Source organism: Chiloscyllium plagiosum, unplaced genomic scaffold, assembly GCF_037043375.1.
Source record: "Chiloscyllium plagiosum isolate Xiang-an unplaced genomic scaffold, Cpla_swu_hap1 HiC_scaffold_30, whole genome shotgun sequence".
In the NCBI taxonomy this organism is placed as follows: domain Eukaryota; kingdom Metazoa; phylum Chordata; class Chondrichthyes; order Orectolobiformes; family Hemiscylliidae; genus Chiloscyllium; species Chiloscyllium plagiosum.
The window spans coordinates 59,822,002-59,843,532 of NW_028270168.1; the positions used below are offsets into that span (position 1 = coordinate 59,822,002).

General features: G+C 45.1%; 1 protein-coding gene across 1 annotated transcript in view; it reads right to left on the minus strand.

The window, feature by feature from the left end:
* Positions 1 to 21,531, minus strand: part of LOC148142215 (microtubule-actin cross-linking factor 1, isoforms 6/7-like) — a 205,417-nt gene that overhangs the window by 133,294 nt on the left and 50,592 nt on the right. The window contains exons 5-9 of the mRNA XM_087976988.1: positions 17,064 to 17,175; positions 14,389 to 14,555; positions 11,088 to 11,250; positions 9,375 to 9,529; positions 8,955 to 9,029 (exon numbers count right to left, since the gene is read on the minus strand). Of these exons, the coding sequence (XP_087833114.1) occupies positions 8,955 to 9,029; positions 9,375 to 9,529; positions 11,088 to 11,250; positions 14,389 to 14,555; positions 17,064 to 17,175 (672 nt within the window). The remainder of the gene's footprint in view (positions 1 to 8,954; positions 9,030 to 9,374; positions 9,530 to 11,087; positions 11,251 to 14,388; positions 14,556 to 17,063; positions 17,176 to 21,531) is intronic.

Sequence of the window (21,531 nt, forward strand, 5' to 3'; positions counted from 1 at the left end):
AGGTTGAGGGGTGGGTTAGTAAATTTGCCAATGACACAAAGGTTGGAGGTGTCGCCGATAGTATAGAGGGCTACTGCAGGCTGCAGCGTGACATAGACAGGATGCAGAGCTGGGCTGAGAAATGGCAGATGGAGTTCAACCTGGATAAATGCAAAGTGATGCATTTTGGAAGATTGAACTCGAATGCTGAATCTAGGATTAAAGGGTTGATTCTTGGCAGTGTGGAGGAACAGAGGGATCTGGGTGTGCAAGTACATAGATCCCTCAAAGTTGCCACCCAAGTGGATATGGTTGTTAAGAAAGCATATGGTGTTTTGGCTTTCATTAACAGGGTGATAGAGTTTAAGAGCCGCGAGGTTTTGCTGCATCTCTACAAGTCCCTGGTGAGACCACACTTGGAATATTGTGTCCAGTTCTGGTCGCCCTACTATAGGAAAGATACAGAGGCTTTGGAGAGGGTGCAAAGAAGGTTTAGCAGGATGCTGCCTGGACTGGAGGGCTTGCCTAATGAAGAGAGGTTGAATAAGCTCGGAGTTTTCTCTCTGGAGGAAGAGAGGAGACCTGATCGAGGTGTACAAGGTAATGGGAGGAATAGATAGAGTCAATAGTCAGAGATGTTTCCCCAAGGCAGGATTGACTGGTACGAGAGGTCATAGCTTTAAGGTGTTAGGAGGAAGGTATAAAGGAGACATCAGAAGAAGGTTCTTTACGCAGAGAGTTGTGAATGCATGGAATGCATTGCCAGCGGTGGTGGTGGAAGCAGAGTCATTGGGGACATTTAAGCAACTGCTGGACATGCACATGGATAGCAGTGAAATGAGGGGTGCGTAGGTTAAGTTATTATATTTTACATTAGGATTAACCTTCGACACAACATCGTGGGCCAAAGAGCCTGATCTGTGCTGTACTTTTCTATGTTCGATGTTCTAAATGTAGACTTGTCTGATAGCAGCTCCTCCCAATTAACACTCCCAAGCTCTGGCCTAATACTGACGTAATTTGCCCTCCCCTAGTTTTGTGCCTTCCCATAAGGTCCTGACTTATCCTTATTCGTAGCTGTCTTCAACCTTAAGAAGGTGTGATCACTGTTTCCAAAATGCCGTCCCATTGAGAGGTCAGTCACCTGGCCAGGCTCATTAACCAATACAAGGTGCCGAGGGACTGTCCACATACTGTTTCAAGAAACCCTCTTGGATACATTTAACAAATTTTTCCCTGACTAAGCCTCTTGCTCTAAGAGGGGGGGGTCCCAGTCAATATTACAGAAGTTAAAGTCACTCACTATGACAACCCTATTGTTATTGCATCTTTCCATAATCTGCTGATATATTTGTTCCTCAATTTCTTCGTGGCTGTTGGGGGGGGGGGGGGGTCTATAGTGTAATGCTATCAGAGTGATTACAACCATCTTATTTTGAGCTGTATGCATACTGCCTCAGTGGATGAGCCCTGCCGTATGTCCTCTCTGAGTGCAGATATAACATTCTCCCTGATTAGTAATGCAACTCCTCCACCTCTTTTACCTTATAGATCAACAACATTAGCCAAAGTTGAACCACCTCTCACAAGGCAAGGTTCACAACTCCATCAACATGAACTGTCTCTGGTGCGATTCACACACAATGGCCTCACAAAACACTCGTGTTCTGTTACTTTTGGTGGGGTACATTTCTCTTTGTCCATTCAGACCCTGGAGTGAGTCTTCAATCCTGGGACTGCTGGAAGGATCAGCTCAATTCCACCAATTAATGCAAACTGACAGACTAACCTGACTAAGATCACAGACAAAACTGGGTGGGTGTTACCTGCTAGTTGTACCAAGCTTTAGTCGCTGCTATCTTGTGTAACAATGTTTGGACCTGCACTGTGCACCCAACACATTGCCTGCAAGCAAATACCCCACCAACTCCACAGCATCATCTCGGGACTGAACAAAGTGAACTTCCAAGGCAGTGCTTATGCAATCGGAATGAACTCCCTCAAGTTTAAAAAGGTAACGGTGATCTCGTCAAGGTGTTTGAGATGATTAAAGCGTTTAATAAGGTGGGGAGGTTAGGATGGCGATGGAGGAGGCCAAGGACCTGCATGTCCTTGGCGGAGTGGGAGGAGAAATTAAAGTATTCAGCCACGGGACGGTTGGGTTGGTTGGTGCGGGTGTCCCAGGGGTGTTCTCTGAAAAGTTCTGCAAGTAGGCGGCCTGTCTCCCCAATGTAGAGGAGACCACATCGGGTGCAGCGGATGCAGAATGATGTGTGTGGAGGTGCAGGTGAATTTGTGACGGATATGGAAGGATCCCTTGGGGCCTTGGAGGGAAGTGAGGGGAGAGGTATGGGCGCATGTTTTGCATTTCTTGCAGACCTCACCACCAGGGATATATTTCCCTCCCCTCCCCTGTCAGTGTTCCATAAAGACCACTCCCTCCATGACTCTCTCGTCAGGTCCACACCCCCCACCAACCCAACCTCCACTCCCGGCACCTTCCCCTGCAACCGCAAGAAATGCAAAACTTGCGTCCACACCTCCCCCCTTACATCCCTCCAAGGCCCCAAGGGACACTTCCATATCCGTCACAAATTCACCTGCACCTCCACACACATCATTTACTGCATCCGCTGCACCCAATGTGGTCTCCTCTACATTGGGGAGACAGGCCGCCTACTTGCAGAACGTTTCAGAGAACACTTCTGGGACACCCGCACCAACCAACCCAACCGCCCCGTGGCTGAACACTTAAACTCCCCCTTCCACTCCACCAAGGACATGCAGGTCCTTGGCCTCCTCCATCGCCAGACCATGGCAACACGACGGCTGGAGGAGGGGGGCCTCATCTTCCGCCTAGGAACCCTCCAACCACAAGGGATGAACTCAGATTTCTCCACCTTCCTCATTTCCCCTCCCCCCACCTTTTCTCAATCCCAACCCTCGGACTCAGCACAGCCTTCTTGACCTGCAATCTTCTTCCCGACCTCTCCGCCCCCATCCCCTCTCTGGCCTATCACCCTCACCGGCCTATCACCCTCACCTTGACCTTCCTCCACCTATCGCATTTCCAACACCCCTCCCCCAAGTCCCTCCTCCCTACCTTTTATCTTAGCCTGCTGGACACACTTTCCTCATTCCTGAAGAAGGGCTTATGCCCGAAACGTTGATTCTCCTGCTCCTTGGATGCTGTCTGACCTGCTGCGCTTTTCCAGCAACACATTTTTCATCTCTTTTGAACAACCAAGGGGACGTTTATAAAGTGCACAATCAGTAACGTGATGGACGGTGTCAGTAACAGAGCAATCAAGCAGGACTTGCTCAGCAATAACCTGCTCAGTGACCTGCCCAGTTTGGGTAACCCCAGGGTCACTCACCTCCTGACCTCATTACAGCCTTGGGTCAAACATGGACAGAAGAGCTGGATTCCATAGGGGCAGGGAGAGGGACAGCCCTTAACATCAAGGCTGAATTTGACTGTGTGTGGTATCAAGGAGCCCTGGCAAAACTGGACTCAGTGGGTATCAGGGGACAAACTCTCCACGGGTTGGGCCTCAGACACTACCCTGAGGAACTCCTGTAGAGGTGTCCTGGAGCTGAGATGACTGACCTCCAACAACCACGACCATTTTCCAATGTGTCAGGTAGACTCCAACCAGTGGAGCCTCCTCCACTGCCGCTCCCTCACCACCCGACGCCTGGAGGAAGAACGCCTCATCTTCTGCCACGGAACACTTCAACCCCAGGGCGTCAATGTTGACTTCACCAGTTTCCTCATTTCCACTCCCCCCACCTCACCTCAGTTCCAACCTTCCAGCTCAGCACCATCCCCATCACCTGTCCTACCTGCCAATCTCCCTTCCCACCCATCCGCTCCATCCTCATCTTCGACCTATCACCCCCATCCCCAACCCCATTCATCTATTATACTCTTTGCTACCTTCTCCCCACACCCACCCCCCTCCCATTTATCTCTCCACCCTGGAGGCTCCCTGTCTTCAGTCCTGATGAAGGGCTTTTGCCCAAAACGTTGATTTTCCTGCTCCTTGGATGCAGCCTGACCTGCTGTGCTTTGCCAGCACCACTCTAATCTAGACTCTGGTTTCCAGCATCTGCAGTCCTCACTTTTGCCTTTTTCACTAGACCAATAGTCCAGAGACCCAGATAATGTTGGATTTTGAATCCTGCTATTAAAGATGATAGAATTTGCATTTAATAAAGAAAATATGGAATTAAGAATCTAAATGATGACCATGAAAACATTGCCAATTGTTACAAAAGCTCCATCTGGTTCACTAGTTTCCTTAGGAAAGGAAATCTGATGTCCTTACCCAGTCTGGCCAATATGTGACTCCAGACCACAGCAATGTGGTTGATTTTGAGCTACTCTCGATCATACTGTGATCACTCATCCCTAAAAGTTTTTTTACAAGTTTGTTAATGAGCTGTTTAAATAAGCATGACCTTCAGTTGGCTTCTCAACACACTTCTCTCAAACTGTGTATAAACCATTGCAGAAACGTGTGCTTTACTGCGTTAGTGCTCAGTCAATTTACTCGATCTATTTGCAGATTGAAGTTACCCAGGATAACTGTGTGGACTATGCTACATGCTTCTCCTGTCTCGAGGTTAATACCAGGCCCCACACTTCCACCACTGTTTAGTGGCCTATAAATAACTCCAATCAATGTCCAATGCCCCTTGCTGCAGCTGAGTTCACCCAAACAGATTCCACACATTTTTCTTCTGATCTGAAACCCTCATCATTAATGAACTGATCCCCATCCCTAACCATAAGTGCAAATCCACCTCCTTTTCCTCCTTGTCTGTCCATTCTAAATGTCAGACCCTCTTAAATATTCAGTTCTCAGTCCTGTGTACTGGGACCAGCTTTCTGGCAGGCAGGTTTTCTACTGCAGCACCGCTACATTTAAACTAAGTAGCGGGGAGGAGGGGACAAACTGGATGTTTAAAAAGAAAATTGAAGGGAAAGTTAGAACAAGAGAAGTCAAGAAAGACAACTGTATCAATGAGGCAGAAAACTCGGAAAGGGATCATGCTGTAAAGTTGAGTGAAATAGGAGCTGATGCGAAGGGTGAGAGCAGTAACAAATTAAAAATACTATACATGAATGCACCAAGCATTAGACATAAGATGGATGAGCTTGAGGCTCTTTTGGAAATTGGCAGATACGATATTGTGGGGATAACTGAGACGTGGCTTCAAGTGGACAGGGCCTGGGAAATTAATATTCAAGGCTACACGTGCTATCGTAAGGACAGACTGATGGGCAGAGGGGATGGGGTGGCCTTGTTGGTAAGGGAGAGTATTCAGTCCCTTGCACAGAGGGACCTAGAGTCAGGAGATGTAGAGTCAGTGTGGATAGAGCTGCGAAATACTAAGGGTAAAAAGACCCTCTTGGGAGTTATCTACAGGTCTCCAAACAGTAGTCTGGATGTCGGATGTAAGTTGAATCAGGAGCTGAAATTGGCCTGTCGCAAAGATGTTACTACAGTTGTTATGGGGGATTTTAACATGCAGGTAGACTGGGAGAATCAGGATGGTATGGGGCCACAAGAAAGAGACTTTGTGGAGTGCCTCAGAGATGGATTCTTAGAGCAGCTGGTGCTGGAGCCGACCAGGGAGAAGGCAATTCTGGATCTGGTATTGTGTAACAAACCAGAATTGATCAGGGACCTCGAAGTGAAGGAGCCATTGGGAAGTAGTGACCATAATACAATAAGCTTCAATCTGCAATTTGAGAGGGAGAGGGTACAGTCGGAAATGACAATATTTCTGTTGAATAAAGGGAACCATGGAGCTATGAGGGAGGAGCTGGCCAAAGTTCAATGGTGCAATACCTTAGCAGGGATGACCGTGGAGGAACAATGGCAGATATTTCTGTGTATAATGCAGAAGTTGCAGGATCAGTTCATTCCAAAAAGGAAGAAAGATCCCAGGAGGAGGCATGGGCGGCTGTGGCTGATGAGGGAAGTTAAGAAACATATAAAGTTAAAAGAGAAAAAGTATAACATAGCAAAGATAAGTGGGAAAATGGAGGGCTGGGAAGCTTTTAAAGAGCAACAAAGGATTACTAAGAAGGAAATACACAGAGGAAAAATGAGGTACGAAGGTAAACTGGCCAATAATATAAAGGAGGATAGTAAAAGCTTTTTTAGGTATGTGCAAGGCAAAAAAATGGTTAGGACTAAAATTGGGCTCTTGAAGACAGAAACAGGGGAATATATTACGGGGAACAAAGAAATGGCAGAGGAATTAAATGGGTACTTCAGATCTGTGTTCACTGGGGAAGACACAAGCAATCTCCCTGAGGTAACAGTGGCTGAAGGACCTGAACTGAAGGGAATTTATATTTGCCAGGATTTGGTGTTGGAGAGACTGTTAGGTCTGAAGGTTGATAAGTCCCCGGGGCCTGACGGTCTGCATCCCAGGGTACTAAAGGAGGTGGCTCGAGAAATCGTGGATGCGTTGGTGATTATTTTCCAGAGTTTGAGAGATTCGGGGTCGGTTCCTGAGGATTGGAGGGTGGCTAATATTATACCACTTTTTAAGAAAGGTGGGAGAGAGAAAGCAGGAAATTATAGACCAGTTAGTCTGACCTCAGTGGTGGGAAAGATGCTGGAGTCTATTATAAAGGATGAAATTACGGCACATCTGGATAGTAGTAACAGGATAGGACAGAGTCAGCATGGATTTATGAAGGGGAAATCATGCTTGACTAATCTTCTGGAATTTTTTGAGGATGTAACTCTGAAGATGGACGAGGGAGATCCAGTGGATGTAGTGTACCTGGACTTTCAGAAAGCTTTTGATAAAGTCCCACACAGGAGGTTAGTGAGTAAAATTACGGCGCATTTTTTTGGGGGCAAAGTACTAGATTGGATTGAAAATTGGTTGGCTGACAGGAAACAAAGGGTAGTGATAAACGGCTCCATTTCGGAATGGCAGGCAGTGACCAGTGGGGTACTGCAGGGATCCGTGCTGGGACCACAGCTTTTTACAATATATGTTAATGATATAGAAGATGGTATCAGCAATAACATTAGCAAATTTGCTGATGATACTAAGCTGGGTGGCAGGGTGAAATGTGATGAGGATGTTAGGAGATTACAGGGTGACCTGGACAAGTTAGGTGAGTGGGCAGATGCATGGCAGATGCAGTTTAATGTGGATAAATGTATGGTTATCCAATTTGGTGGCAAGACCAGGAAGGCAGATTACTACCTCAATGGAATCAATTTAGGTAAAGGGGCAGTACAGAGAGATCTGGGTGTTCTTGTACACCAGTCAATGAAGGCAAGCATACAGGTATAGCAGGTAGTGAAGAAGGCTAATAGCATGCTGGCCTTCATAACAAGAGGAATTGAGTATAGAGGCAAAGAGGTGCTTCTGCAGCTGTACAGGGCCCTGGTGAGACCACACCTGGAGTACTGTGTGCAGTTCTGGTCTCCAAATTTGAGGAAAGACATTCTGGCTATTGAGGGAGTGCAGCGTAGGTTCACGAGGTCAATTCCTGGAATGGCGGGATTACCTTACACTGAAAGACTGAAGCGACTGGGCTTGTATACCTTTGAGTTTAGAAGACTGAGAGGGGATCTGATTGAGACGTATAAGATTATGAAAGGATTGGACACTCTGGCAGCAAGAAACATGTTTCCGCTGATGGGTGAGTGCCGAACCAGAGGACACAGCTTAAAAATACGGGGTAGACCATTTAGGACAGAGATGAGGAGAAACGTCTTCACCCAGAGAGTGGTGGCTGTGTGGAATGCTCTGCCCCAGAGGGCAGTGGAGGCCCAGTCTCTGGATTCATTTAAGAAAGAGTTGGATAGAGCTCTCAAAGATAGTGGAATTAAGGGTTATGGAGATAAGGCAGGAACAGGATACTGATTAGGAATGATCAGCCATGATCATATTGAATGGTGGTGCAGGCTCGAAGAGCTGAATGGCCTACTCCTGCACCTACTGTCTATTGCCTATTGCTGCCCAGTTTCTGTAATGACAATTAGATCATGCCCAAATATCTCTATATGTGCCTTCTGTATGTCTACCTACACATGTACCAGTATCTGGTTGGCATTGGGACAGAGTATTGCTGACGAAGAGGCTGTCTATAACTGGATGTGGCTACGGACAGGTAAACTGTATGACCTTTTGGGGACACGGGGAGGAGAGAGTTCGAGGTGAGTTTGATCGGATACAGCAAGAAAATGTACTGGAACTACTTGAACTCATAGTGAAAATCCTCTGAGAAACTCAACTCAACTTGCACTTTAGAACATAGAACATAGAACATACAGCGCAGTACAAGCCCTTTGGCCCTCGATGTTGCGCCGATCCAAGCCCACCTAACCTACACTAGTCCTCTATCCTCCATATGCCTATCCAATGCCCGCTTAAATGCCCATAAAGAGGGAGAGTCCACCACTGCTACTAGCAGGGCATTCCATGAACTCACGACTCGCTGAGTAAAGAACCTACCCCTAACATCTGTCCTATACCTACCACCCCTTAATTTAAAGCTATGCCCCCTCGTAATAGCCAAATTAAATTAAATTTGCCAAAATTTAATGTAAGAATCAGCCCATAGTTTTACTTTCACCCTTTTTGCCCAATAAATTTGTTATTTTGGTGAAGTAGAGCCTCTTGTGAAGATTCTGTGCCTGACCACTATCATAAACAATAAGAAAAAATAAAACTTATAAATGAATGAACAATAAACCAGGAGTTGACCATTCATCCCCTCAACCTCTGCTGTGCCATTCAGCATGATCATCACTGGTTTGATCATCACTACAAATCCACATTCCCACCTACCCTCAATCTTCACTTGTGAAGAATCTCTTCACCTCTATTAATCCCGTTCTCACTCTGGGACCTGATTTGTTGAGTATTACAATCAGCTCATAAACAATATAAAATGGTACACAGAGCCAGGAGAAAGCAGTACCTACCCGGTATCTGTTTGCACTGATCTGTTCCACCTGGAATCGCGGGGCACAGTCACATTCAGCAACCTGGCGGCAAACCTGCAAGACAGATGATTCAGCACTGAATAATGGAGCATACTGAGAGAGAGAGAGAGAGAGAGAGAGACAGGCTGTAGTCAGGGAAAGGCCTGGGATTAAAGTCCCGGGAGGACTCCAGGGTACAACCATCTGAGCTGGTGGGGATGGCTGTGAGTATGGTTGAGCTCTGGGAAGGGAATAAAGAAGCTTTTAAGTTCAGTGAGAGGCCTAAGGGAAAGGCCTATCCCAGAAAAGGCAGTAGAAAGGAATCTAAAGGACAGCCTAAGCTTGGGAAGAGGCCTAGTAAAAAAGGCTTATTGCTGTTTCTAAGGTCGCAGATACTGACAAGTGAACATTGTCTCTCACCTCATCTTCAATCCTGTCTTCATCCTCAGTTCTCCGATGGTGGTCTCTGCTCGGGTGTAGTGCATTAGCAAACTCGTAGTAATCAATGAATCCATCACCATTCAGGTCAAAAATGGCAGCAACTGCCTCCATCTCCACGGAGCTCGTGGGGAATTCTGGCCAAGTGCAGGGACAGATGTTTAGGATCATGCCATTTCTTTCCACAGAACCAGAGAACAGTTAAAGCCCAGGAGAAAGCCATTCAGTCCATCTTACGAACTCTTATCCTCCTGTGACCCTGCACATTGTTCCTTTTCAGCTTAGTCAGATTGTTCAAATTTCTCACAAGCATGGACCCCCATTACAGTTTCTATCTGGGACCTGATGGGTGGGTGAGTGAATTTCAGAGAATTTACAATGGATCTCAGGGAAAAATATAATTCCTAAGCATTAAATGATAATATAAATGAATACTTAATAAGAATGAAAGTTCAAAACTGCCAAGCAGCAGAGCCAAGAATGAGGGGTGTCATAATAGTAATGTCACTTGTTATATATTTCTATATGGACTATGAGAAACTGGAATATAAAATGCAACTTCAGGAACATTTATCATTTGATGTCTTGGACATGAAAAGACTGAAAATCAAAGGAAGCTTTAAAAAAAAGATAAAATTGTATTTATGGCCTTAATGTCTTAACAAACAAAGTTTCGGAAGAAATTATAGGATCGATGCTGCCACTGCCAAGCAACAGGTTCTGGACTGTAATTTCTGTCTTGCCACAGACATGGAAGCTGTTGGGAGTTAAAAGAAAGCTGGTGTGAGAGAAATTCCTCTCACTTGCTCTGTCTCTCACTGTCTCAGTCTACTCTACTGCCAACTCAATCAAAGACCTGGGTCTAACTGCCCGGCTACCTGAACTGAGGATCTTCAGTGCCTGAGGATTCAATCAGGCACTGACACTTTGGGAGTAATAGGGTGGCGCGGTGGCTCAGTGGTTAGCGCTGCTACCTCACAGTGCCAGGCACCCGGGTTCAATTCCCATCTCGGGCAACTGTCTGTGTGGAGTTTGCACATTCTCCCCGTGTCTGCGTGGGTTTCCTCCGGGTGCTCCGGTTTCCTCCCACAGTCCAGAGATGTGCAGGTCAGGTGGATTGGTCATACTAAATTGCCCATAGTGTTCAGGGATGTGTAGGTTAGGTTCATTAGTCAGGGGAAATGTAGAGTAATAGGTTAGAGGAATGGGACTGGGTGGGATTCTCTTTGGAGGGTTGGTGCGAACTTGTTGGGCCGAATGGCCTGTTTCCACATTTAGGGATTCAATAAAATTAACAACTCCCCTCAGACACCCTACCCCATCCTGGTCAGAGTCACAACCACCACATGTAAAGGATTAAGAGTTAGAGGTCACAGCCTTAAAGTAATTTACAAAAGAAGCAAAATGATGAGGTAGAAAGCTTCGGAATATGCTGCTTGGAAATGTGGTGGTGGTGGCAGGATCAATTGAGGCATTCAAAAGGGACATTGGATAATTACTTGATTAGAATCAACGTACAAAATTATTTGGAAAATGCAGGAGATTGGCACATAATTAAAATGGTCAGAGAGCCAGTACAGACATCACAGACTGAATGGCCTCTTTCTGTATTGGAACAATTTTGATTTAATTCTGATTTAAACTTTTGAACTGATATTTCTGTGACACATAGAAATAGCCAGATTGGAAACTCACTGGAGTCAAGAACACTCTGTGTAAACTCCTGCTGACTGATTCGTCCATCTTGATCCTTGTCAATATACCGGAAAATGTCCAGCATTCGGAATTTCTTGCTGCTAATCCACTGCAAGTATCGCTTCCTCCATGTGTTAAAGCTGAAGGTCTCCAGAGCTTGGAGCTGAAATTTGCAACAAAGATCAATGACTCCTTACTGATTTATTCATCTGTTTTCTTATTTCTTTTATACATAAAACAATTAAAATCAAACGAGAGTGGACCATTCAGCACCTTAAATCTGCTGTCAGCAGATATGGGTTAAACACACTCATGGTCAGAAGGTCAGAGTATTTCCTAACTATTGAGGGGTTGGAAAGTGTAAATGTGCTAAGAGTCATAGGTGTCCTTATTGGTAAGTCACTGAATGTGAGCGTGCAGGTGCAACAAGTTATGAGAAAGATGAATGAATGTTGGCTTTTATAGCAAGAGGCTTTCAGTACAGGAGGAATGGAGTATTGTTTCAATTGTACAGGAGCTTGCTTAGACCAGGCCTGGAATACTGTGAGCCAATTTGGTCTCCTTCTCTCAGGAAAGACGTTATTGCCTTAGAGAGGCTGCAGTGAACATTCACCGGATTACAAGACTGCTTGTTTGGAGGAGCCTTCCACAATGTCCTCCTTCAGTATAAAGAATAAATCAGAAACTTGGTTACTGAGCAGTGGCTGCCTATGGAGTGACCAACTCTTGGAAAATGCTATCTGAGGATCTGCACTGATCCTGTGGAGTGACTCTAGCAGCCCCTGAGTCCAAACCCTGAGCTAAAGCAGCTGGCTCATTCATGTAGTCCTCCCAGATATAAAATGTCCTCAAGTTCCCAGATACAAACATAGAAAATAGGAGCAGCAGGAGGTCATTTGGCCATTATATGGCAATAACAAAAAGATGGGGTACTGGGCTAATGGTCGGATACTTGGTAGTGTGGATGAGCAGAGGGATCTTGGTGTCCATGTACACAGATCTCTGAAAGTTGCCACCCAGGTAAATAGTGCGGTGAGGAAGGCATATGGCGTACTGGCTTTTATTGGTAGAGGAATTGAGTTCCGGAGTCCTGAGGTCATGATGCAGTTGTATAAGACTCTGGTACGGCCGCATCTGGAATATTGTGTGCAGTTTTGGTCGCCATACTATAGGAAGGATGTGGAGGCATTGGAACGGGTGCAGAGGAGGTTTACCAGGATGTTGCCTGGTATGGAAGGAAAATCGTATGAGGAAAGACTGAGGCACTTGGGGCTGTTTTCACTAGAGAAAAGAAGGTTTAGGGGTGACTTGATTGAGGTGTACAAGGTGATTAGGGGGTTAGATAGGGTCGACAGTATGAACCTTTTCCCGTGTATTGAGTCGGGTATTACAAGGGGGCATAGCTTTAAATTAAGGGGGGGTAGATATAGGACTGATGTTAGGGGTAGGTTCTTCACTCAGCGAGTCGTTAGTTCATGGAATGCCCTGCCAGTAACAGTGGTGGACTCTCCCTCTTTATGGGCATTTAAGAGGGCATTGGATAGGTATATGGAGGATAGTGGGTTAGTGTAGTTTAGGTGGGCTTGGATCGGCGCAACATCGAGGGCCCAAGGGCCTGTACTGCGCTGTATTCTTCTATGTTCTATGTTCTATTATGCCCTGCCTCTTTATGGGGAATGTGACACAATCCTTGTTCCAGTCTTATACTGGCTCCTTCCCACAACTCTTGGTTCTGTACATCAACAACTACTTTGGTGCTGCTTCATGCTCTTGCCTAGAATCTTGACACATTTATTCATTTTGCCTCCACTTTCCATTCCTCTATAACTTTTGCATTGTCAATTTCTGATACTTCCCTTCCTTTCCTTGACCTGTCAGCCTCCATTTCAGGGATTAAGCTGTCCACTGCAAAGCCACTGACTCCTAAAGCTATCTTCACTACAGCTCATCATATCCCACATCCTTCAAGAATTCCATTCCCTTTTCCCAGTTCTTTGGCAACGTTGTATCTGTTTGGATGTTACCACCTTCCAGAACAGTGCTACTGACATGCCTTCCTTCTCTGTGACCATGGTTTCCTGCCCACTATGGTTGACAGTTCCCTCGACTGCATCTGACCAATTACCTGTGCTTCCGCCCTTGCCCCTTCCCATCATGCACAGCAGCATGATCAGGTCCCCCTTGTCTTCTCTCTCCATCCCACCAGCCTCCACATTCAAAGAATCATTCTCCACCATTTCAGACAACTCCAGCAGAATGCCCCCACCAAACACATCTTCCCCTCAGACCCTCGGCTGCATTTCGGAGGGATCATTCCCTCTGGGACACCCTATTCCATTTATCAACCACCAACTCCAGCCCCTTTCCCACCGCACCTTCCCATGTAACCGCAGAAGGTGCAACTCCTGCCCTTTCCCCCCCCTCCCTGCTCACCACCCAAGGGCTGAAGCAGCCTTTCCGGATCAAGCAGCATTTCCCCAGACCCCCTCCGATCTTGTGGATTATATCCACTGCACCCAATGTGGCCGACTCTACATCAGAGAAAACAAACACAGACTGGGTGACCGCTTTGTAGACCACCTCCGGTCTGTGCACAAACATGACCCTGACCTTCCCTTAGCTGGTTATTTTAACACAGCGTCCTGCTCACATGACCACTGTCCTCAGTGTGCTGCAGTGTTCCAGTGAATCCCAGCACGAACTGGAGGAACAGTGTCTCATTTCAGGTTAGGCAGCTCACAGCTTTCGGGATTTAATATTGAGTTAAAACATTTCAGATTGTGAGCCCACTCCCACTCCTTCCCTTTCTTTTAGTTTTACTTATTACATTCTCTGTCACCACCTCACCCTGCAACTCCCACCCCAGTGGAAGTGGCTGCTCTTTCCAGTCTGGCAGTTAGACACACCATTGTTCTGTCTTTCTCATATTCCAATCACTTAATCTGAATTATTTACCCCCTTTCCCCACCCCGCAGCACTCCAACTGTACCTCCCCAAATATAGTATAAATATTGCTTCTCCACACTTCACCAGCTCTGATGAGGAGTCATCTAGACTCAGAACATTAGCTTGTTCTCTCTCCATGGATGCTATCAGACCCGTTGTGACCTACAGCACATTTTAGTTTCAGTCCAGGTTCCAACATCTGCAGTAATTTGCAGTTTAAAAAAAAAATATCCGGCTGTTTGGAACTTGGCCACAAATCAGCCAAAGTATTCCTCAAGTACTGAACAATTGTGAGGGATGGTGTGCCTCCTTGTGCTCTGTATTTGGACCTCGCTTCAAGGTAAACTGTACTCACCTCATAAAGTCTCTGGACTTTCTCTTGTAGTCGGGTCTGTCTGTCTAATGCTCGTGTCCATAACTGCTCCCACTTTCCCAGGAGATGGGCAACCAAAGGGCTCCTGGCATCTGAGGAGTCAGTGCTTTGAGGAAGGTGGGGTTGAGATCTCCAACAGTGACCCTCCCCTGGAACAAAACAGAACAGCACATCAAAAACACACCTTAACATGAGCAGGTTAAGTGTCATCGCCAACACCCCTCCAATGGAACAGAATCACAACGACCTCCTCACCTGAGTGAATATGAATGGGTGGGGGAACGGAAGGCAACAGCAGAGTGGTGCTGTCAACAGAGCATTCACTGAGAAACCCAGAGTAATGGTGTTGTTGACAGAGAGTACCAGCCCAGCATGTTCCCTCTAGGGTGATGGGAAGGAGTAACAAGCCGAGAGAACAATGGCTATCCAGAGAGATTCAGGATAAAATGAGAAGGAAAAGAGAGGCTTTTAGCAGGTACAAGGGGAATAAATCAGCAGAAGCATTCATGGATTAAAAAACGCGCAGGGTGAAGCTGAAGAAAATAACTAGGAAAGGGAAAAGGGGATATGAGAAATCTCTGGCTGACTAAATCCCAAGATAGTCTGTAAGTATGTCAATGGGAAAAGGATTACCTGGCAAGAGTACGGCCCATTAGGGATCAGCAGGGTAATGTGTGAGTGGGGTAGAGCCCATTAGGGACCAGAGGGTAATCATGTGGGTGGAGTGGGGCCCATTAGGGACTAGCAGGATCATCTGTGAGTGGGTTGAGACTGTAGTCCTGGAAAAGCACGGCAGGTCAGGCAGCATCTGAGGAGCAGGAGAATCGATGTTTCGGGCATAAGCACTTCATCAGGAAAGGCTAATGCCCAAAATGTCAATTCTCCTGCTCCTTGGATGCTGCCTGACCAGCTGTCCTTTTCCAGCATCTGCAGTCCTCACTTTCTCCTAATCGGTGGGTGGAGCCAGAGGACATTCGGAGAGTGTTGAACCAATGTTTTATATCCATCTTCACCCAAGAAAATGACAATGGACAAATCATCAGGTTTGGATGGTGTGTCCCAGACTGCTGTGGGAGGCAAGGGGATAGATTACAGGGACACTGACCCGTATTGTTAATGTCTCTCTGTCCACAGGGGAGGCGCCAGAAGACTGGAGAACGTTAAGGTGGTTCCTATATTTAAGAAGGATTGTAGAGATAAGCCAAAGAACTACAGACCAGTTAGCATCTGTTGGAGAAACTTCTGAAGTATAGCGTCTATCTTCACTTGGAGAGGGAAGGCTTGATCAGTGATAGTCAGGACTGCTTTGTCAGAGGGAGGTCGTACTTAACAAATCTGAATGGATTTCTGAAGTGGTGGCCAGGTATCTAGATGAGGTTAGTTGATGTAGTTCACATGAATTCCAGCAAAGCCTCTAACAAGGTCTCACATGGAATTTATCAAGTAGATAAATGCACATGGGATACAGTCCATCAGGTTTAATGGAAGGCACTAGCTTTCGGAGCACTGCTCCTTCATCAGGTGGCTGTGGAGAATAAGATTGTAGGACACCATCCACTTCTCCATAACCACCTGATGAAGGAGCGCAGCGCTCCGAAAGCTAGTGCCTCCCATTAAACCTGTTGGACTATAATCTGGTGTTGTGTGATTTTCAACTTTTACATCCCCAGTCCAATACCGGCATCTCCAAATCTTGGGATACAGGGTCATTGATAAAGTGGATTCACAATTGGCTCAGTTGTTAGGAGCCAGAGGGCGATTACCGTAGGCTGCTTTAGTGGCTGGAAGCCGATGTCCAGGAGTCTGTGCTGGGTCACCTGTTATTCATTATTTATATAAATGACATGGCTGGCTGCGTGGGGGTTGGATTAGTAAATTTGCAGATTACGTAAAGATTGGTCAGGTGGTTAAAATGAGGTTGATGTTTTGAGCTACAAGAAGATATAAACAGGGTGGTCAAATGGGCAGCTAAGTGGCAGATGTGAAACGTGGGAGGTGATACTCTTTAGAAGAAGTAATTTGATCAGAAAGTATTCAATGAATGACATGGCACTAGGAAGTTCTGTTGAACAAAGGAACCTTGGTGTGTTTGCACAAAGATCTCTGAAGGCAGAACGGCATGTTAATCAGGTGGTGAAAAAGTCACATGGGACACTTTCCTTTATCAATGGAGGCATAGATTAATAAAGTAGGGAAGTCATGTTGGAGTTGTATAGAACTATGGTGAGATCACAGTTGGAATACTGTGAACGGTTCTAGATGCTATGTTACAGCAAGGATCTGATTACACTGGAGGGGGTGCAGAGGAGCTTCACCAGGATGCTGCAGGAGATTTGTGAGGAGAGAGCATTTAAGTTATGAGGAATGGTTGGATAGGCTTGGGTTGTTTCTGAGTAGAGCAGACTGAGGAATGATCTGATTGAGGTGCATAAGGTTATGAGGGGCATGTGCAGAGTGGATAAGGAGCAGCTGTTCCCCTTAATTGAAAGGTCAGCCACAAGGGGACCCAGGTTCAGGGTGAGGTACAGGAGGTTTAGGGGATGTGAGGAAAACATTATTTAATATTGTCAGTGATGTACACATCCCAATGAAGTAATTAGAAACTTGGAAACCCAGCCTTGATCATGAATGAATATGGCATTTCTCAGGACCCTTACCAGGTGAGGAAAGCTGTTGAAAAACCTGACTGTGATCGTCCAGATTGTGGGAAGTGGGTTTCTTTTTTCTCTCGATTTCTGTTTTCTTTCTCATCAATTCATCCAATAAAACCTGCAAGAACAGCATCAGTGACAGGTTATCACCAACAGTAAGCTGGAAACAGGTCCCAGGGGAGCATTCAGTTCATGGTGACATGTTTTGGAATATTACTTGTACTTTTGAGAAATTTCACTAAAGATCCTTAGTCAGCACCTTCAAAACTCATCATTCCTCATTGTCAATTAGGATCTGTAATTTCCTCTGTAAATGACTCAATGACGATTTCTGTTGATGTTAGGATCATTAAACCTTTTTGTTATAACAAACTAATCAAAACAGCCAGACTTCCCCGACCACTCGCATTCATGACAGCCCATAAACTGACAGCCATGCTCAGACAACAACTCACCGGGAAAAAGGACCCGATACCCACCATGTGCACGACTAACGTAATTTACAGGATTCCATGCAAAGACTGCACAAAACACAATATAGGGTAAACAGGCAGACAACTAACAGTCCACTTCCATGAACACCAACTAGCCACTAAATGCCATGACCAGATGCTCCTATTGTCATACACACAGATGACAGGGACCACAAATTCGAGTGGGACAGCACAATAATCACAGCACAAGCCAGAAAGAGAATAGCCAGAGAATTCCTAGAAGCATAGCACTCAACCACGGACTCAATCAACAAGCACATTGACCTAGACTCAGTATACCAGTCACTACTACAAACAATCGAAAGCAGCAGAAACAGACCCAAATAAATTCCAGAAGACTCAGTATAGCCGCGCTTCACAGGAGGCTCCAAAGCCCTGAAGATGTCACCTAGACAGGGGTTAAAAATGTCTGCAAATGAACTTCCCAGGTCAGCGAACATCTCCACAACCATGACAACCGGCACCCTTTACGTAAACCTTCAACTAATCAAAAGATTTGCATCTCTCTGTAGTTTCACACAAACTGCTTCCTTGATATGTTACAATCATGATGTGGCCAGAAGAAACCAAACAAGTCTGAGTTGATTATATTTAACAAATAGCCTGTGTTACAAAGGTAGAATTGACAGTGAAAGAACAGATTTCCATCTCCAAGCATGTCCAGGTCGTCTGGAGGAAGAGAAGTGTCATCCATTAGAGATGGAATTATTCATGTGACTTAAAGAAGCAGAGAGCTGTGAAAGTTTTAAAATAATTTGTTTGCAGTTTTGTTTGAGTCATCCCAAATCCTGTCATATCACCTACAGAAATACTTATTCAGGGTGGAGTCTTGAGGAGATGGTTCGTTTTCTTAAGAAGTATCAAACATCTGTATGTCTTTGCTCACACGATCAAGCAGTTCAGTGTAGACTTCATCAAAGAGCAGCTGGGCATTTTCTTTACTTTGAGGTCAGAGAAACCTATAGTGGTTCCCAAAGAGCCTTGTGGAAGACAGCAGTTACTCTAGAGGGAGTTGTACAGAAACTGTGGGAGCAGACTGGGAGAAACATAAGACTTCAGAAGGAATATCTCTTAGCCAAAAACTAATAAAATCTTCATGAAATATGCAACTCCAGTAATAGCTGGAGTGCAAAGGAGAAATAAAGTACCAGAGGACAATTGAATCATCCTTTACAATGTTGTAAAATAAGGGAACTGTAGTGAGGGTAGGGTGGGACATGGATGTGGAAATACTGAACTGAGATAACAGAAGTCTTTATGAACTACAGTGATGCTGTGTTTAATTTTCCTTTACAATTACAACAATTGTTTTTATTTAAAGACATGAAATCTTGTGGCTTAGTTTTATCAATCGATGGGTGTTTCAATTTCTTCTTTAGGAGTGATTGGCCACATTAGGATGGTAACATACAAAGGAATGAATTCCTAAAAAACTGTCGACATGTATAGTAATAGTTATTGAATCATTTACAGAGAAATAATGGATCCCAACTTGCTGAGGATTCTTAAATAGGTGGCAAGGAATATAGTGATGAAGACACAAAGAATCTGCAAAGGGGATGTAGATCAGTGAAGGAGTGAACAAAAACTTGCAGGTAGATGCAAAGTAGGAAAGTCTGAAGTCGTTCATTTCTTTGGAAGAATCAATTTAAATGGAGCAAGACACCAAAACAAAAAGTGCAGTTTGGAGGACATTGAGTGATCCTGTGCATGAAACACAAAATGTTAATATCCAGGTGCAGCAAGTAGTTAAGGTGGCAAATCGAGGTTTGTCCTTTCTTGCTTGGGGGTTGAAATTGTACAGGCATTGGAGAGGCTGTGTATGGAGTTGGGGGGGGGGGGGACATGAGAAGTCATTGGCAGATAGGATCAAGGAAAGCCCGAAAGCTTTCTCTAGGTATATCAGGAATAAACTAGAGTAAGATTAGGGCTAGTCAAGGACAGCAGTGGGAAGTTCTGCATGGAGTCTGAGGAGATATGGGAAGTGCTAAATGAATATTTTTCATCAGTATGCACACAGGAAAAAGACAATGTTTTCGAGGAGAATACTGAGATGCATCTATTAGACTAGACAGAATTGAAGTCCATAAGGAGGAGGTGTTAGCAATTCTGGAAAGTGTAAAAATAGATAAGTCACCTGGGGTCAAGTTTTGCACCTTCTTTAGTAGGTACATCCACATACTGAATCAGAAAATTGTCTTGTACACACTTAACAAATTCCTCTCCGTCTAAACCTTTAACACTATGGCAGTCCCAGTCGATGTTTGGAAAGTTAAAATCCCCTACAATAGAGTAGTTATGGTAGGGGATTTTAACTTTCCAAACATCGACTGGGACTGCCATAGTGTTAAAGATTTAGATAGAGAGGAATTTCTTAAGTGCATACAAGACAATTTTCTGATTCAGTATGTGGATGTACCTACTAGAGAAGATGCAAAACTTGACCTACGTTTGGGAAATAAGGCAGGGCAGGTGACTGAGGTGTCAGTGGGGGAGCACTTTGGGGCCAGCAACCATAATTCTATAAGTTTTAAAATAGTGATGGAAAAGGATAGACCAGATCTAAAAGTTGAAGTTCTAAATTGGCGAAAGGCCAATTTTGATGATATTAGGCAAGAACTTTCGAAAGCTGATTGGGGGGCAGATGTTTGCAGGTAAAGTGACAGCTAGAAAATAGGAAGCCTTCAGAAATGAGATAACGAGAATCCAGAGAAAGTATATTCCTGTCAGGGTGAAAGGGGAGGCTGGTAGGTACAGGGAATGCTGGATGACTAAAGAAATTGAGGGTTTGGTTAAGAAAAAGAAGGAAGCATATGTCAGGTATAGACAGGATAGATCGAGTGAATCCTTAGAAGAGTATAAAGGCAGTAGGAGTATACTTATGAGGGAAATCAGGAGGGCAAAACGGGGACATGACTGTATTTGGCAAATACAGTTAAGGAGAATCCGAAGGGTTTTTACAAATATATTAAGGAGAAAAGGGTAACTATGGAGAGAATAGGGCCCCTCAAAGATCAGCAAGGCGGCCTTTGTGTGGAGCCACAGAAAATGGGGGAGATTCTAAATGAATATTTTACATCAGTATTTACTGTGGAAAAGGATATGGAAGATATAGACTGTTGGGAAATAGATGGTGACATCTTGCAAAATGTCCAGATTACAGAGGAGGAAGTGCTGGATGTCTTGAAACGGTTAAAGGTGGATAAATCCCCAGGACCTGATCAGGTGCACCCGAGAACTCTGTGGGAAGCTAGAGAAGTGATTGCTGGGCCTCTTGCTGAGATATTTGTATCATCGATAGTCACAGGTGAGGTGCCGGAAGACTAGAGGTTGGCAAATGTGGTGCCACTGTTTAAGAAGGGCGGTAAAGACAAGCCAGGGAACTATAGACCAGTAAGCCTGACGTCGGCGGTGGGCAAGTTGTTGGAAGGAATCCTGAAGGACAGGATGTACATGTATTTGGAAAGGCAAGGACTGATTCGGGATAGTCAACATGGCTTTGTGCATGGGAAATCATGTCACACAAACTTGACTGAGTTTTTTGAAGAAGTAACAAAGAAGATTGATGAGGGCAGAGCAGTAGATGTGATCTATATGGACTTCAGTAAGGTGTTCGAAAAGGTTCCCCATGGGAAACTGATTAGCAAGGTTAGATCTCACGGAATACAGGGAGAACTAGCCACTTGGATACAGAACTGGCTCAAAGGTAGAAGGCAGACAGTAGTGATGGAGGGTTGTTTTTCAGACTGGAGGCCTGTGACCAGTGGAGTGCCACAAGGATCAGTGCTGGGCCCTCTAATTTTGTCATTTACATAAATGATTTGGATGCGAGCATAAGAGGTACAGTTAGTAAGTTTGCAGATGACACCAAAATTGGAGGTGTAGTGGACAGCGAAGAGGGTTACCTCAGATTACAACAGGATCTGGACCAGATGGGCCAATGGGCTGAGAAGTGGCAGATGGAGTTTAATTCAGATAAA